At 36.6% G+C, this 19,352-nt stretch overlaps 1 protein-coding gene across 1 annotated transcript in view; it reads right to left on the bottom strand.

Annotated features, from left to right (window-relative positions):
* Positions 1–19,352, bottom strand: part of UHRF1BP1L (UHRF1 binding protein 1-like) — a 61,288-nt gene that overhangs the window by 34,779 nt on the left and 7,157 nt on the right. The window contains exons 4-7 of the mRNA XM_009882634.1: positions 7,472–7,634; positions 6,333–6,371; positions 3,158–3,249; positions 1,472–1,661 (exon numbers count right to left, since the gene is read on the bottom strand). Coding sequence (XP_009880936.1) covers positions 1,472–1,661; positions 3,158–3,249; positions 6,333–6,371; positions 7,472–7,634 — 484 coding nt within the window. The remainder of the gene's footprint in view (positions 1–1,471; positions 1,662–3,157; positions 3,250–6,332; positions 6,372–7,471; positions 7,635–19,352) is intronic.

Raw genomic sequence — 19,352 nt, 5'->3', positions numbered from 1 at the left:
GTCCCGTGGAACTAAGCGGAGACTTAAGTAAAACATACCCGATGGGTTTGGGAAGGAGGTACGCACAATGAAGTCAGCAAGATGGAAAGGCACAGTGCCAAGTAGCCTGAAAAATACTATTTGCAGAAAAGCAGAGTACCTATCCTCCTCATCCAGGAGATGCAGCGTGAATGGAAGTTTCTAAAAAAAAAAATCTAAGGAGATTCCTCATTACATCAAGAGTGCAGCTATAGTGCAAAGCTGCGTGCTCCCTTAAAATGTAGTTTCGAACAAGTTAGCTTTATAGTACAGTGTGGGTTTTGTTTTTTCACCTTTTCAGGTAATTTACTTCTAACAAATTATTCACTACAGTTTATAAAATTTGTGTTTACAGAATTCATTACACTAAAAGGAGCTCTCCCCAAGGAAAGCTCTGTTGTGTATGGGGCAACTAGTCACAATCAAATTCTTCCTAAAAAGCTCAAAATCAAAAAATATGGCAATACAAAATTCCGTCTAGTCAAACTTTAATTCTTCCTCTTTAGACTTCATTAACACATGAACACTAGCACACAGACAAGCTGCAGGAAAGACAAACTGTCAGAAAAATAGTTTTCAACTATTATTTTTGTGGTATTTTTAACTAACATTCTCTTGAGGCTTCCTTCCCTACATAAAAATCAACTATCAGACTCCTTAACTCTGAGTAAACTCTGTTACGGTATAATTGTCCCTAAATGGGCAAACATCAGCAAGATTTGAAACACCTATTTAACCAAGGCCAGATGCACGCTCAAATAAGTGTTTCTCAATACAACATACAATATTTAGAGTCAATCTTGCACTCAGTATATACATTTTACTTTGGTTACATGGGAGAAAGCAAAAGAATGGTGTACGCCAGTCTAGGACTTACATTTTAAGTTCTCCCATACCGTAGAAAAGTATGCATTTTTTACTGCTAATATTTTTATACTTATGATTATTTATTCCAAGAAATGGGAACTTGATTAAAATTCAGTTAAAACTGCTAAAAGAAAAAAAAATCCTTATTAGACAAACCCTCTCAAGCAAGTACATAACCAGTTAAAGCTTAAAAATAACAAATATAATAATAATACAAACAGCATAACACCTTACCCATCCGCATTTAATATAGCATTCTTTTTTCTTTCGCTACTCTTCAAGTCTGGTGTAGTTTGCATTTTAAAATGATCACAAGCTTGGAGAATATAAGAGGGGAACAGTACATGTGCTTGCCCTGGTCATTGCTCTTCCCTAAGCATTCACTTTGGCCACTGCTAGAGACGTGACATTTGATCTGACTCACACCCACCATTTTTTACCCCCTTGTGTCCCTGAGCATGGAATCCTCCATTCCCAGTCTCCTAGACTGCATAAAGTTGCAATTCAACTTCCTCCTCCTTTACCACAAAAAAAAAAAAAAAAGAAAAAAAAAAAAAGAAAAAAGTTAGCAAAAGATAGTATTTACCTCTCCACGTTGAGCTTCTTGTATTCTGGTAAATCTGAGGTCAGCATGTTCCCAGTTTGCATTTACACTATATATTCTCAGCTGGGAAAGTTCAAACGAAGCATTAAAGGCTTTTGCACCAATCCTTATTATAATGGAGTTCACAGAAACCGAAATGCCTTCTACCACTTTTTCAGCAAAGCCATATTCACTAGAAAGTGAAATGCCAACATATTAAATACACACCTAATGAAAGGGCACAAAATCAAACTTACTAAACAGCTGAAATACAAGATGAAACAAGCCATAAAATAAGTTCCTAATATATTCTCCAGTTATGAATTTTTGTGAAATACATTTGATCTCATTTACAATAATTTCCACCCTATGATCCTAATCTCAAAATAGTCATTAAAGAACATATTTTGGATCAAGATCAATCTCCATGAAGTAAAACAGTTAATGCAATTTTTCCATGATAAATATTTTACACATATATACATAACAGTCTACAGCATTATGTCGAAATCTTACTCTTCTTTATCTATACATTAGGAGTAATTCACATAAAATGAATTACTTGACAATTCCAATCTGGTTAGTATGTATCTCTATAAGCAAAGTTATTCCGCCCATTAAAACTAGTATCTTTCATATATGCAAAATAGAGTAAAGTATTTGCTTATTTGCTTTTTTGCATGCTAAATGGTGGTTACATTTCTACACCAAACCAACATGCACTCCAGTATTAAAAAAAGATAAAGCAGTTGCAATTATTTTTTCTGAATAAAAATCTTATGTGTCTGAATGTTTTAGATTAGCGAATCGAAAACTGTATTTTAAATATTCTTTTAACATCTAAAATATATTGCCTTTGGGATTTTTTTTTCCTGCTTGTTTTAAAAGTAGTTTATGTGGTTTGTCATTCCTTTTCCTTTTTATAACATTCATCCTACACAGAATCTCTATGGCAATGATTTTCAAGCTGTACCCAAGGAGACATAGAGGCCCATGGACTCTACACATTACACAGAAGTTAAAATAAGAAAAGCAATTGTATCATCAAATTTGTTTTTCTGTATATGTGTCCCTATGCCCACTGGAAAATGCTTTGGGTCCATAAAAAATAAATGATTGGGAGGGTTGAAATCGCTGATGTAATGCTATACTGTTCCAACAAATTACTTGACTTTTAAGCAATATAGTGTGCAGGAAATCTTTCAGTAAGATTTGGCTGATACAATAAAGGAAATAGAACTTCAAAACACCACACTAACAAATAGCCCTAAATACTGGTTTTAGACCAAACAAAAGAAAAATAAAGATTTTTTTTTTTTAAAAAAAGACACCCCAACATTATAATATTTTCCAAATAGGTTGAAGGCAAGCTGTCTTTAATTTTCAAAAAACTTACTATCAATTAAAGTTGGTAAATTTTTGATGCAGTAGTTGCAGCCATATGAAATGTGCCTAGGAAGCTCCATACATAGTTCAGACATTCCTTCCAGGCTTGGGTCTGGATAGTTCTATTATCACCATACATATGTGACTCTACCCACAATAATAAAATAAAATTTTGGAGAGATGGAAATGGCAAGCTGCAACCATATATACTTCTGGAAATTTGAAAGGGATCTGTTTTATAGTAATTCAAAACACTTAATTTAGACTTTTTTTGATCAACTACATGTAAGTATCATCACTGACCTCTGTCCGGATGCAGTTGCTATAGGAGAGGGTCCATTAGGGGCACGTGGCTCTTCACATGTGCTCATTTCCATTACAACTTTATCCAAAGACTTGAAAAACAAAACAAAACAAAAAATTGGAGACCTAAGAAGTAACAAAGTAAACAGATGATATATGAAGAACAAAAAAACCAACCAAACAAACAAACAAAAAAAATCACTTGAAAACTTTTTCTGAAATAGACAAAGATCATTTCTTACCACACCAATTTTCCCATAAACTTTTGTAATGTACCTGAATTGCCTTCCTCTAATTTGTTCATATAAATTTTTAAATTTTGTGAATTCTAACAGACCTTCCCAGTGAAATGTTGGATTACAGAATTCTTGATCCCTGAGCATTATTTCTCCATCACACACATTTTCAAAAAAATGCATGTTGAAAACAGCATTATTTAATGTGTAGTCCTCTGGGTTTTCTTCCTATATGGTTGTTCTTTCAGTGAAATACTTAATACCTCTGGAGTTTTCTAAATGGTTCAATAAATTCAGAAAATATTTGAAACTAGCCCACTAAAATTTGTGATAGCAGATGAAGTTTTGTGCTGCATCTTAGAACAAAATCTGAATATATATAATGTATACATTCTGTGTGTGTATACGAAACTACTTGTTTTACTAGATCTACTGAAGTTTCCAAAAAGATACATTCTAGTATAATTTGCAACACATCATATTAGAGTAAAATTGTATGCTATTATTGTATTCTTTGTAGTTAAGGCGGGACCCTTCCAAAAGAAGCTGGGAATTAAGGGAATGAGACACCTAAATCCTATTTTAACGGAAGCCTACATTTGAATAGCAGAACTATGACACACATTACAAATAATGCATAATACCAGGGGGGTCAACAGAATGGAACAAACCAAATGCAAAAACTTATTCCCAGCAGCTGAATAAATCCAAGAATCTCCTAATTAACAGTATAATGTTTGTGACCTAAATTTATCAAAATACCTGGGAAGGATCAGTTTAAGGCTTACAGTTCTGAAATCTTGTGCCATTTGAATCTCATTCAAAACATAAACCAGTAATACTTCCTTGTCAAGTTCTGACTTTATACCACCCCTTCTGAATTCCTCCATTTACTCTCTCTCAGGTCAGACAAACCACACTAAAAAGCTTTGTTCTTAATTTTAGATTTTTCATGATTCAACCTGCCCTATCTCCTGGATTTTATTATCATATTGTGTCAATTGTGCCTGTCTTCATAATCCACTTGCTCTACAAACATTTTCCTGTGCTGCTCTTCCCCATGAAGCACCCTGACTGCTACCTAGAAATTCATGAACTCTCTACTCTGGATTTATTTGTACTTCACTATGTTTTGATGCTTAAACAGAAGTGTCAGCTGTAACAGTAAATTTGGACATTTAAAAATTATTTTTTCAGACGTCTTAATGAGTAACTTGCCGTGCAAAACAACAACAGAGGAAAAAAAAGTAAGAAAAAAACTAATCCCTTAGTTTGAGAATGGTGGGGAGGAAGGCAAGACTTTTCCTGGTTATCTTAATGGTTTTGGATGTTTGACCACTCTTTTAAGGTTTCTTAATTTAAGACCTTTGGAACAATCTCCTTCATTACACGCCTAGCGAAAAGAACAATAGGGCAGTGATTTAATGAGTTTGTGTCATATAAATCGGAGTTAATGAAGAACACTTGAATGTAGATATCTGTCTATTCTTTTTCCTCTGTCAAAGTACAGTAGTTGCCAGTGACAGAACTGCTGCATAGCATCCTTGGGTTCCCAAAGCACTCCTCAAAATTATATTGTTTATCATATGGAAACAGAAATTGATTATGTGCAAAGATAACTTAGTATTTGCCACTACGTTAACAGATGGATTTTCACAAAGGGCAACTCAGCTCAATGAAAGTACCACTGGCTAGACAAGTGGGTTCTAGTGACCTCCTAAGCTATGCAAACAGAGGATGCTATTCCTATTTAATCAAACTCTCCATAACAAAAATATCCCTGTCAAAACAGTGGAAATTCCGTGATGTAATATGAAGGGCTGAAGTTGGACATTTAGGCCACTGAATTCACCTTCCTTTAGAAGTCAAAAAGGCTGTTGTACGGTCTACCATTGAAGAGTGAACTTTTGTTGTCAATTTAATGAACTTGTCCAAGGAAAGCTTTATGTAAAAAAAGGTGACCTTGAAAGTTATCTTAACCTCAAGGATTGCTAATGTAAGTTCAATAGGAGCAAAGCAAGCAATCAGGCCTTGCTACCGTGGGTCAAAGTACGTAATCTTTAAGAATAGCACGGCTTAAACTGATTTCCTAATTTGGTAGTTGCACCTTACAGTCAAGTGGCTGAATCATCCCACGTTAGCATTACCACACTTTAAGCTCTGTTTGTCAGGAAGAAGCGGTACAGACATCAGTACATTACAACTGGGTCACCAGGAAATGCACTAAGTATTTAAAACAACATGTCTGTCCCAAGTCTGATTCAGAACTAAGGAATTACAAGCGCATTCAGGAATTCACTGCAAGACTGGGCAGCATGACAGTTAAAGGAATATTCATAACTAAGCAAACACAGTTAAGAAAGTTTAACCATCACCAAGCAAATCACTTCTGGAGACTTTCTTAGTACGCTTAGAAGTAATTAGCATTACTTCTAATTGTTGTTGAGTCATATTTACACATTTTACATCTTACTTATACCGAGGCTGACTCCTAGGCTGTTACAGAAACCCTGTAAACGTTATGTGGATGAAACCTGTTGTAACTGAGCTCACTGGGTATAGAGAACAGATAAAGAACAGAAAAGTCCTTAGAAAAGACAGCTCCAAAAGACAGACAGAAACTTGCAAAAAGGGTTAGTTGGACAAATAACTACCCTTCAGGTGAACCCAAAGTCAGACGTAATGACTGAAGAACTTGACAGAAATTAGTTAACTGTCAAACATTATAGTGATGACGCCCAAAGCCACAGATTAAGAAAACAAACCTACCAACAAAAACATTAAGGCATTTTGTCTTGATCTGCCACTACCCAGAGAACACTTAGTAAAGGCCCGTTAATGTTTCAGTTATTTCTAGAGTCAAGTCAAGAGAACAATATAAATATTTGAAATAAATTCTGCTACACAGAGCACATTTAGGTGTTGATGTCAGAACTCACCAAAGAGATGGGATGTGTTTTCAATTTTGTCCATGGTATCTGCAAAGAAAAACATTATTCTAAAGCAAAGTAAATATTAAAAATACAGTAAAACAAAGCATTTGTTTAAAACACGTTTTACGTATACAAATTATATTTGTGACTTCTGAACTCAGAATAATACTACTTTCAAAACATCAAGTTTATCTGAAAATACTGTATAGTAAATTGATGCACACACATACATTTATTTTAGGTGTTAAAACCAGAACTTCAAAATCTAATTATCACTGAGCAGAAAACAGAGGAACAAAATAGAATGTGTCTCTTTAATACTAAGTTGTCAAGCACCAGAAAAAGCAACAACTCTCTTCCACATTCCTTTAAAAGGAAAGAAAATCCACATTCGCTCTGTTGGCCTACAAATAACTGGATGCCTACAACAAAGCATCAAGTTCACTGCATGCAGAAAAATCAGGACAATCTCCCATCAGGGGAGAGAAAAAAAGAAAAAACCCCAGAAGACTGAAGAGGTGCCAAAGTTTGACCAGATCATAACTTCTGTCAAAAACGAGCTATAGCTTGATTTCTTACTCTTATATTAGTATAATGTAGGAGAGATTGATATACATTGCTTCAATTCTTAGCAGCCACAAGGACCAAAAAAGCAACGTCTACTAGATCTAGAGTGTTTCCATATTTCCCACAGAGACCAGAATCTCTCAGAAAGATATTTTTGGAAATAGGAAAGGAACAAGATGGAAAGCAATAAAAACAGAGGAGTAGGAGACGAAAGAACACATAAAAAAGAGAATAATAAATAATTATGGTAGACCAATTACCATGGGCAAATACAAGCTTTCATCTTTATCCCTATTTCAGAACATGCAGGAATAAACTGTACTCAGAAAGGAAAAAAAATAATTAAAGAAATTACTGATTATTTTCATCATTTCCATATGTATTTCATGTCATCACATGAGAAACAAAAATTAGGAAGAAATTATTGCTGCTAAGATCTTTTGTTTTTCTCCAAAATATTATCAAGCACTCATTACAATTTTCTATCAATACAAAGTTGCTTGAAAGTTTACAGAGATAGAAGGAAAAAAAAAAAAAAAACTTGGCTAATTACCATTCCGGCACAATAAAATACTCACCCTAATAGATGCCTTATTGCAAAAGACTTTGTTTATAGCAAGCCATGTTGGAAGATCCAGCATATTTTGAAGCACCTCTTGATCGAGTTCCAAATTGGTCAGCTGACCTTCCCCCTTTAATGTGCTCAGGTTGATCTTGTCAGGTGACAGATTTTTGGTGAACCTAAAAACAAACATGCACCTCAAGTAAATGCACATAAAGCAATCGAGCTGTCCCACATATAGCTGACAATTTAACTTAAAGCAATGGTCGGGAGGTGAGGAAATCATCTTAGGTACAATTTCACCCTGAAAAGAAATGGTACCATGGACTTGCTTTGTCCCTCTAAATTTTTGCATCTCATTAACTCCATTTACAAATATATAAACAAAATCAAATCTATGATGAGGTATCTTTGAGTTTGTCCATCACCCAGAATAACAAATCCTTGATTCAAAGTATTCAACTGTTTATTTTAAACTATATAAGGTAGAAGTGAATATATTTCACTCTTCTTCAGTTTTTCAAAAGGAGAAAAAATTAAATCTAAAACCTCTACAACTTGTGCTGTCATTCTTAGAGTAAGCAGGAGCGGCTTAGAATTCACTCAGGAAGAGTAACAAAGAGATACTCCTTATAAATAGTTCCTTTTTATATGCATTTACAGTTAAAAACTTGAAGTGAAAAGTTTTATTTACAATATTCATTAGGTTTGATCACAGAATTTAGTAACATAAATTAGAAAGATACATACACACATATTTACACACACATAGCAGCATGGTGTATATAAAATACTGGATGAAAACTTGAAAGGTCAATCTGATATACAAATGCTAAAAAAGTAACTATTTAAAGAAGTATATATGCAATAAATTTCATTATACTTCAAAGGCGCTATGATTTGGTGATGCAACAGAATAATCTGTATGACTGTGTCAAACGGTTCACATCCTTGTGAGGTAACAGGACAAAAATCATGGGTACTCTACCCTCAAATCAACAGCTGTAGCATTTTATCTACCAGAAGCTGAAGAATATGCTATACATAACCACACTTGCATTCTGCCATGCAAAATTGTTTCTGCTCATGAATTGGGTCTAATTTTACAAGACTAGGTAGTAGAAAATACTACTGTGTGCATTACACTTTGTGACTTTTCCAACCAAAATCTCCCCACACTGATATTCCGCAAGCAGAGAGCAAAGGGGTTCATCTGTCCACAAGGACGGAACATCGCCCTGAAGCAGCGCCCCAGAAGATGCAACTCCATCATTTCCTTCCCATTCAAGAGACTAATTTGCAACCTAACTACCACAAGGTTCTTATTAAGTCAGATAATCAGGGGGAAATGGTGGAAGAAGGTGAAGCTGGCTGGAAAGCTTTTCCTCTTAAAAAGTTTCCAAGTGGGGCTTGATACATGTCAGGCATTTTCTCAGTCCAACCGCTTTACTGCATTCTTGTGCTGGTAAGCTTTGGAATTGCATTTACCCAGCCTGACAAACTGCAAACACCCATTTTACCACTCCTATGAAACATTCAGCCAGATACCATAAACTTACAGAGTTTCACCATCTGTCAGTTTAATCACAAAAAAGGAACTCCCAAAGGTCCAAACATCTGGGGTGGAGGTATACAGGGGAAGCTTGTTCAGAATTAAAAGTTGAGTTAATTTGTTTGTTTGGTTGTGTTTTTTTTTTACTATACCAAGTCTGAAATTATTCAGTATTATTTTCAAATACTACTAGATACCTTTCTTATGATGTAAGTGTTGCAGTTGTTTCTGCATTGCTTACAAGGCATAAATTATCCAGAAGCAGTGAGCTTTGACTCGTGAATAATATATTTCAATAATTTCAGTATTAAGAATATGTTAAGATAAGGCTACTGACAAATATATTTTCCTTGACAACTAATGTACTTCTAAATGCTCTATTTAGAAACATTATGAGGGGAATAAAGGACTTAAAATTATTTCATTTCCTGGTTACATTTCTTTGTTGCTTTTAACAAGAGAGAGTAACGAGAAGAGCTGCATAACCTGCCTCAGTAAAACACCCCATCAGTAACTGCAAAACATGAAGCCTCCTATCTCAGAAATCATATCGACAAGTCTCATCTGACTCCGCTAATTCAAATTCCTTGAAGAAAAAAAAAAAAAAAAAAGCAGCCATTGAATGTTTTCAGTCACACCATAGTATCTCCCACTCTTGACTTTCTAGATGAGGGTCAACATAAGAATCACAAATTGGTGTTATTTTAAAGTCACATTTATACAGCAGATGCCAAAACATTCTGCCATTATACACAGAGTGTCGTGAGACTCATTCTTTGTGGAAGAAGTCCCCCTCAGGGTTCCCCGTTGCTTATGCCACACCAGAAATGTCTCCACTCAACTTGGAGATAGATCTAACCATCACCTTGGTCTCAACTGCAGACACATCACAGTGAAACCCAGAGGATCTAAAGAAACAGATTTCCAAACTTCACAGCAAAATACCATTAAGGAGAACAGAGATGGCAAAGCTATTGAGTTACTTCTGACATCCTTCAAACAGACATAATAGGAGCCAGTCCCTCCCAACAAGGAGCAGGAGGACAGGGAAAGCAATCTCAACAAGGAGCATTGCTTTTTTTTTTTTTTTTTAAATTCTGAGAGTGCGAGAGTGTTGCTTTGAATTTGTTACATCTCCTGGAGTCAGCTAAAGGAAAATAGCCAAGTGCTGCTTCATTCGGCAGAGACTGACATACGAGGATCTCCAGCTGTAAGGCTTCATTTCAAGAGTCAGAAAGAAACCCTTAACGGGCGAGTTGTGAGAAGGTGTTTCAGGTGTAGGCCCCTGTAGCAGATCTCTTTACTCCACTTCAACAGCTGGAATGTGACTGATGAGTGGATGCTGAGGAGACTGAGGTCCTTCCCCAAAACCCATAGTAACATCATAATATACAACAACCACATCTGCTTTGTCTATCTGCTTAGTCCAGAGCAAATTTTCCACTAAGGATGCCAACACTTCACGTTTCTGTGCCAGTTCCCTGCTCCTTCTACACTCGGTTGTTCCATAACACATACTTTTGTTTGTCTGTTGAATATTTTCAGCACTTTAGAACCATTTCATACTATTTGATATAACAGGAAAACCATTTAGTTTCATACAGTGACCTCTAACTTAAAAAATAAGAAGTTAGCCTCTTTGGGCAGCTAGCCCTGCAAAACACAATGTAATCATACCCGTTAGTCAGAGTTTACAAGAATTCAGATCTTCACGCACAAAATTAAAAGAAGAGCTAAACGACAAAAAGAACAGCATTTTGAATTAAAAATATTAAAAAAAAAAAAAAGCCTTAGGGCAACCACAACTATCCAAACAGTATTGTTCTAGGATCCCATGGTACATCAAACCAGGACATGCCCCACTGAGGCAGAGTGCTTTGACTTTTCTTTCTGGTGCGCTTCGCATTCAATCAACAGAGACTCAGGGAGATTTACCACAGACACACTGATGTGTGTCCAGTGCAAGTTCTAGTGAACTTGCCATGAGTTGGTATAATCACCACTGACAAAATTTTTACCCAGATAAAATCTGCAATTTAATATTTTAATACTATTAACTTTTAATTTTATTATTAAGTTAAATGTTAACATTATTCTAAATATTCTGGTGGTGGAGACATTTTCTAATATTTATTGCCAGGCAAAATCTAAGGAGGCGGCAGCACGGCTTTGGAAGTTGGCAAGTTATGTCTGTATCTACAGAACTACTGTGTCTCTTAGTACTGTAACGTAGAATGCTTAATTGCTTGAAGTTTGAGAAATCATTATGCTATCATATTTATGATACAATACTTAGGTAAAGCAGAGAGGTACTTCCCATAAAGTTAGGATAGAATCATTTAATTCTGAATATGTAGTAAATAGAATCTTCGATTATGTCATGATGTGTCATGATTAGAAATCTTTGTATGGGGAAAACCATTTAAAAATTTTCTATGAGCTTTTCATATAACTACTCAGAACTAACAATGTCACCAACTTCATGACACGCACACGTTCTTCTCTCTGACTACCACCAGCAAACAGATCCTCCCAAGCCTGCCTCTTCTTTTTCACCCTGGTGTTCATTCCTTAGAACGAGTTAATTACTCCTTAAAAACTGGGTTGAACTGGCAGCAGAGGTCTCGACAACAGGGCCATTTCCCTGCACAACATCCCACGAACTCCTGACTGACGTTCCTTTCCTAGGCAACAGACCGAGTGTTAACACACACTACTCAGCACAAGAAGTGAATAAAGCAGAACAGAGAAAAATAAAAGGGATGGGCCAGAGGAATGGAAATAAAGGACATGGTTGAGTTCACCAAAGCTTTCTTTTACACTGTTTTGCTGTGGCAGTAAGACATCACTGCTTTTGAGGCAATACGTACTTGGTTTGCTAATACCACAAGTTATTCTTAGTAAAACTGTTTTCATGGATTTAGTTTCAACTTCACAAACTACTCTTCCTCAAAACATACCATTTGAGGTTTGAATTACTATATCTGATAGCAAGAATTTAAATTCAGTTTTAATAGTCAATTCTATAGGGTAGATTAATGCTATAAAATATTTTACACTTTAAATGCAAGAATCCAGAAATATGAAGTTATCAATATATCACAAGCAGCCTGACATAGCTCCCTTGGGTACATATATACACACACACACGCACTAAGTTTTACTATGCAGTTAGATAGATGGTTCAACTTTAATTTACAGAGTACAGACTAAGACTTTAGTGAAAAGCGTAAAAGACTGCACAATAACAGCACAGTAGTAAGAATCGTATGTAGGCTAATAAATTACAATCATTGTGTCTTGTCAGAACCACAACAGTTCTTTGAGTTCTTTCTCTCCAAAGCAACTAAAAATCTGCACAGAAGATGCATTTTTTTCCTTGCCCGCAATATTTATTTTCTAAAGTTTTGTTCATCACAATGCAGGCTTGGAGCTCTGAATGGAGCACTGAACCACACTTGTACAGATGATGGCCAAGAAGTGAAACTAGAAACAAAAAACAACCAAAAAAAAACCAGTAAAGAGGACAGGGGAAAACACTTCTCTGAAAGCACAAGTTTATGGTTTGTATAATGAAGGCCACAGACCACATGAAGCTTACAGCAGCACTCCACAAAGGTTTGGGGAGAATACCAGATGCCTTGTCAAGTTTGTCAACAGAAACTCCAAACTTTGGAGTTAACAGACAAATAACGAAGTCTGGATTGCATTTGGACACGATATTCTCAGCTGTTTTGCACATCTACTGAATATTCAATGTCTTCCACCTGGCTCTACCATATGCCTCCCCATCTTTTAAATAAAATTCCTTCAGCAATTTGATCCTAAACGTATGCTCTAACCATGACAGACTATTAAATCATAATATGTGCCACATGTTTTGCTTATCTTCTTGTTATGAACTAGAACTCCTTAAAAAAAGATGTATGGTTCAAAACTGGCTCTGAAAAAGGGAAGCATGGCCCACCAAGCACTGGCAACTCTTATCAATAATAACACAGCAGAAATGGAACAGAAAGATAATGTATTTTTTTCCTGTTTCACCCGGCTGAACCATGTTATTAGATCACCAAGGAACTCTATACAATTTCTGAAGCAAGAAAAACAGTCTTTTTTCAACTGAGTTTCTGAGGAAGATACCGGCTTCCCATGCCTCTGGGTAATAGAGAGAAGGAGGTCTACTATCATTCTGCTCACTGTACCACTTCAAATTTTAAGACTTCATGTTTAAAGAGAAGAGGAACAGAACTAACTCTGCCAAACCTGCTACAAAAAACAAAGCACTGGGATCACCAGAGCGTTTACTGTTATGAGTGAGTTACTCCCATCCGGTGTAACACCACAAATCAATGCTGATTTTCAAAAACTGGCTTGATCAGAAAAAAAAGAAAAAAAAAATCTAAATCCCTCCCACCTTTAAATAAGAAAAAAAAGAAAAGCCACAGCACATAGCATGCTGCAGGCAACATAACCATTTCCTCTCACATTTTCTTTCCTGTAGCCAGAAGAAATATCAGTGTCTCCGGAACAAAACATCACCTGCAAACACTGAGTTCAGGAGCACTTGTATACTTCTTCCCATGGCAGCACACTATTAGTTAAGTCCAAAGTACCAAGATGCTTAGATCTATTTAGATGGCAGCAAGTCCTTGTTAAGAAAAAGACAGACTCCCTAGATTAAAGAACAACTCTACATACCAGTAACATTAAGCACAATGACACTTTAGAAGAGTTCTCAGTAGCACTGTCCTCTTCATCCAGGTATGACAGGAGAGAAAAGAAAAGGCAGGAGAGACTACAGTCATACAGGATTAAAGATTTAACTGTTGTTAAGTGAAGAGCAGACAGAATAAAGACAGGCTTTACAGGTGCAACAACTGATTGACCACTATTGAAAGGGTAAGGCACTAATGAAAATTTTGCATGGATGTGATAGACCAGTGGGAAAGAAAAAAAAAACCACCAAATACAAAAAAAACCCACTTCTGTAAAAAGATGTCTATTTTAATCCCTCAGACCTATGAAACAAGATTAAAATCAAGTAACTGGTATCTTCTCTTGGTACTTTAAAAAACTTCAACCAAAATGCATCACAAAAGCTGCTACAAAAATTAACTGCACAGTACAGGCTTAAGGTTAGTAGAAATTGGTCAGAAGACCACAAGAGCAACAATATCTAATACGTCCAAAGAGTATGCAGAAATCCAAAGGCACTGAATACATTTCGTAATTGCCTTGAAAAAGCTGGCGAACTGCAAAGTAACAGAAACCTTTTGAGTGAATCCTGGTTGTCCTAGGGATGTTCTCATTTTAATTCAGTGTAACAAAGTAGTACTTCAACCAGTGAGAAACCATTAACTATGGTTTACGTAATATTTGGAGTAAATGACTCTTGGCTCCACAGGCTGATTTAAAATGTGTAAAAGTTGACAGGTAACATTAAAGCCACATTCACAAGCCCACAGAAAACTGGCCTTCTGAAGAACCCAAGGCATCAGCAAATGGCTTTGCAGCAACAGCTGACTCATTGATGAAGCAAGATACTGAACATCTGAAAATACAGTTCATGGAAACTACTGGCTTCTAAGTGAAAGATAAGTTTTTAGGAAATAAAGCTGGAAGATTAAAGACAATTGATGAAAAACTGCCTGGGATACATGAAGGTTAAAGTATTTCTATGCATAAAAAATGAATGGAAAGTAGTACTAAGTATCACCACAAAATATGATGTCATGCCCTCATCTTGGACACTATATCAATTTCTGAAAATATTAAAACCAATTTAGAAACAGAGAAGATAAACAAAAGCATTAATGACAAAGTAATGAACGCTGCACAAAAAGTTAATTGGATGCTCATTTACCTTAATGTAAGAACAAAAACACACACAAAAATAATAGAGAACATATTTAAAGCCAGTAAAAGGAAACATTCATTGCAGAACATTTTAATGCCCATGAGAACATCAGGATAGAATATAGTACCAAAATCAAAAGCTTAAAAGAATTTTAAAAAAAATAAGATTGAGGCACTTGTGGTAGGGTTTCTTATACCTTTTATGCCTACAACATAGTAGGATTCACCAAACACACTCTGACACATGAACACTTAAGTTCTTTACTTAAGAATATCCACAGTACATTTCATTGAAAATAAACAGTTGTGAGGATAAATTTTAATATTTCTGGACAAAAAAAAACTTGCACAAACAATGGCACACTCACAGTCTGCACCAGGAAGGCAGCATTGCCATAGCACTGTAAAATCTGACCACCATTGTCAGCAACCAGTGGTTAACCAGTAGGCAAGTCCATAGTGGACATAACTCTGGTGGTCAGAGAGGCTATCCTCCAACCTTTATCCAGAAATCATCTGTATCATCAATGTTGTGTCCTGCATGGATTCCTAAATACCATGCAATTTCCTCCCAAGAAGCCGCGATCAGTAAGTGAACTGCAAGGGCTACCATTCCCTCATTCTGCAGGCTACAGGGAATCACGGGGGGCTCCTAAATGGCAATACCAACCACAGCAGCTACACCTGTCACCAGACTGTTCAGGTACACCCCGCACTACCTATGATACCTGACTGGCACCTTCTTATACCCTCCAACATCAATTTGTACAGGAGAAGGGTATCATCCCTTTACCCATGGGTAATGTGGCCACCCCACACGAATGCCTGCACACTCTATTTAATCACACCTTCAGCTTCTGCAGAATTGTTAGGAGTGTATTTGGTGGATAAGCCCTGCGTGGCCTACATGGAGAGGATCTGCATGATCTGCTGGGTGACATCTTGTGGAGATGCTCACAGGCCAACGCTCTGAAGCAGGACAGGTCATTGTCCTGGTTGCACACCCAGCCTGGACCTACTGCTCTCAGCTGGCAACAAGTTACAGCACACTAGACAGGTCCAAAACACTACCTACAACTCTACAGTTTCAGGTGGAGCTTTTCAGGCTACTATATAGGACCTGAACCACCTAACACTCACCAGGCCTTTTGGCTTATTATAGTCTAAAGACAGATCTTCCTTTCCAGGCAAACCATTAATGAGGACCCTGACTCAACAACCAGCCCATACTTGCGTAACATGTCTGCTTCAGTGTCACACCATTCCCCTTATCTCTCCCATCCTGGTAGGTGGAATGCTGAATAGTACATCTGCTTTGCTGATGCTTTCCAAATAATTGCTTCCATTTCATCACGACACAGAAGCGTGGACTCCTACTCCACCTGACTTCCTAAAGACATCTTAGTAAACTCATCCATTCACCCTAAGACCCATTCCATACTGACATCCCCATCAATTCTCTTGACAGAATATAAAGCTTCCCCTAGTTAATTCTGTAATAACACATACAGGACATTATTTTCTTTCTATTTGGAAAAAACTGTATCGGTTGCTCTTTGGGTACAGGCAGAACTGAAACAGCTGCTGTCATCAATGGCTATTATCTAATTATGTGTCATGCAGCAGATCTGCTCAGACATAGCCAAGCACTGTGCCTAAATGAGGAGCTTACACTGCATGAATGATAATCATCTTGTAAGTAAAATATTGCTCAAGAAATCTCTCTTTCATTTATGATAAATCCTCACACAGACCACTAGCTTTCCTATTCCGTGAGTCTTTTCACAGATCACTTACACAAGCATAGAAATGGTCAATATTATCACACCCCAAAAAATTGTTTCAAACATGACATTCCTATACACAAACCTTAATGCATATGTTGAGTACAAGACAACATAAAATCCTTAATATACTAAACCATATGTGGCAAGGTATATGGAACTTCCACACTGCAAGCAGCAAAAATAACACCTCTCCTTTTGAGAATTTGCTTATACTTGATAACTATTAAATTCCACTCAAAATACAACATTCTCTACCTAAAAAAGCCACTTGATGCAAAATAATTTTATAAATTTAAAATCAAGAAATAACGGTGCAGTGTAAAAGCAGGACAACATCTGACTTTTGGAAAATGCATCATATATTTATGTGACATTAGCAGATAGCTTTGTAATGCTAACCGATCGGATCTCACAACAAAATAAGATTTTTCAATAAGACATTAACTGTAAGGACTGTTTTAATTAAAAAAAAAAAACACCCAAAAGCAAACAAAAAATCCACAAGCAAAACCAAACAGCTACTCTCTTATGTACACTAGGTAAAAAGCTGACCTATCCTTCAAATGTCTATCAATACAGAGGTCATAAACATCAAGTTACAGAAAGGCATTAAGTAGGAGTAAATGATAAAAACAAATGTCAAATAGCCTAAAGATATTGAGAAACATCTAGAAGATTACATTTATAAAATACACATACAGGAATGTTTATAATGGGATTGCTGATTTACTTCACAAACCAGTTTTGCAAATTTAGTTTAGGACTTAAAAAAAAAACAAACCACCAACCAAAAACCCCAAACACATAGCTACATAGCAAACAATTACTTTTTTGCAGAATTGTAAGTTACAAAAACAAACAGAAGAGAAAACCCAATTAACATTTCATAGAGCTCATTTCACCCCTGAATTTATATAAAAGCATACCGCCTCTTACACTTACTCTACAAAGGTGGGAGAGGGGAAGTTACCTGAGGGCAAGGTATTCAGACAAAAGGCCCCTATTCCTGGTGAAAGCAAGTGGTCAGTTGCCACGGCTTCTGAGAAGCTTCTGGTACTCATTTTGGTAGTAAGGATATTCGCAGCAAACCAATCTCCACCAGAGCCAGCTGGGATCGCTGCAGGGAACGGGACACAGGGGACACACAAGGGATCAAGTTCAAAGGGAAAAAGGAGTGATACAATAATGTAAGAGAGTTTTAGCTGAAGATAACTGCAGTTACAACAGTTTGTTACACATCATGACATTACAGAACTAAAAAGGAAAGAGACCTGTGTCAAATACTAGATTCCCATGAGAATATCCCTTGCTGATACTACAATACTGCAGCCATGTTTAGATGAACAGCTTATGGAGAAAATTTTAATCATGCAGAAATGGTCTATATAATACAGCCAAGTAGTCTGAGAGATACTCAGTATATTTGAAACGTGAGAAGAACGATAGCCCAGAGATGCAGCATAAGAGATTTTTATTTCATTTTGAAATGGGAGGCAACCTTTCAGTTTTGTTTTCCCTAGCCTGAGATTTCTCAGCCCACATTATTTGTTCCTATTCACGGTGTCTCCACTTCACCTATTCAAAATTCACACTAAAGAAGCATGATTCTACAGTGGTAAGGGACATAAGGATTTCTTGGATTTGTTTTTGTGTTTGGGGTGGTGCTACAGAGACCTGCACGTTTCACGTTCTGATTTTTCAAGCTATGAAATTTTAGTGCATTAAGCTTCTCGAAAACTAAAAATTAGACTCTTTGATTTTGCAAAGCATGCGGTAATTTAAAAAAAGAAAATTTTTGTTAACTGTCTTCACTTCGAAAAGATGCCTTAACCCAAATATAATTAATTCCTACACTTTTACACTTTGGGGTACAATAAAATCCAAGCATTTGCACAATGTCCTTAGTAGGGAGCTTGTTGGGATATTTGAACAACGTTTAAGAGATTTATCACTAAAGTGAACTACAGATACCTATTTACGAACGATTATTTTTCTAAGGTCTCCAGATCCCCAGCAATGTGCGCAACTACAACATGAAAATTGTTCCATAAGTAAGCAACTACGTAAATTCCATATTCCTGGGTAGCTGGATCCCAAGGTTGCTGCCTTGGCAGTGAGGTTGCAGAAGCAGCCAATTTCTCCGAGAAAAAGAAAAGCTCTGGTATTCTCAAGCTATATGGCAGAGCTGCCCCAAAAGCACAAAGCTGTGCTGGGGGCATACGCTACAGAGCAAGGCTCCTACATCCACACAGGGGAGCCTGGAAGTCCTAAAAGCCGCAGCCTGAGTTGGGAGTTCTTTTCTTACTTCCTTCTCCTGTTTCTTCTCATGAAAAGAGGTGAGAACGAAGAGATCTGGACCCTGGTAAGCACCAGCTCCACAAAGGTGTACAGAAGAACTCCTGTGGGAGCTACCGGATCAAGAGACCTGGGCTCCTCCCCAGTCAGCCAAAAACTGGATAGGCTGTTACTTGCTAGCAATTATTCTCATGCTTTGCAAAAAATCCGCGAAACAAATCATTTCATGTAAATCTTTACAATTCCATTAATGTTTCATCAGAAATTATCTAATCTCCTTTGTCCAATCTACTTGTAGAAAGCAGAAAATAAAACAAAACACACTTTAACAAGCACCTCTCACTCTGAAAGTTATTTAATACATACTTTTATACCCCTTTGATATAAAAAACACCAAGGCTTCAGCA

This window comes from Charadrius vociferus, unplaced genomic scaffold, assembly GCF_000708025.1.
Source record: "Charadrius vociferus isolate BGI_N301 unplaced genomic scaffold, ASM70802v2 scaffold72, whole genome shotgun sequence".
NCBI classification, from domain to species: domain Eukaryota; kingdom Metazoa; phylum Chordata; class Aves; order Charadriiformes; family Charadriidae; genus Charadrius; species Charadrius vociferus.
This window is presented reverse-complemented; position numbering and strand designations above follow the sequence as displayed.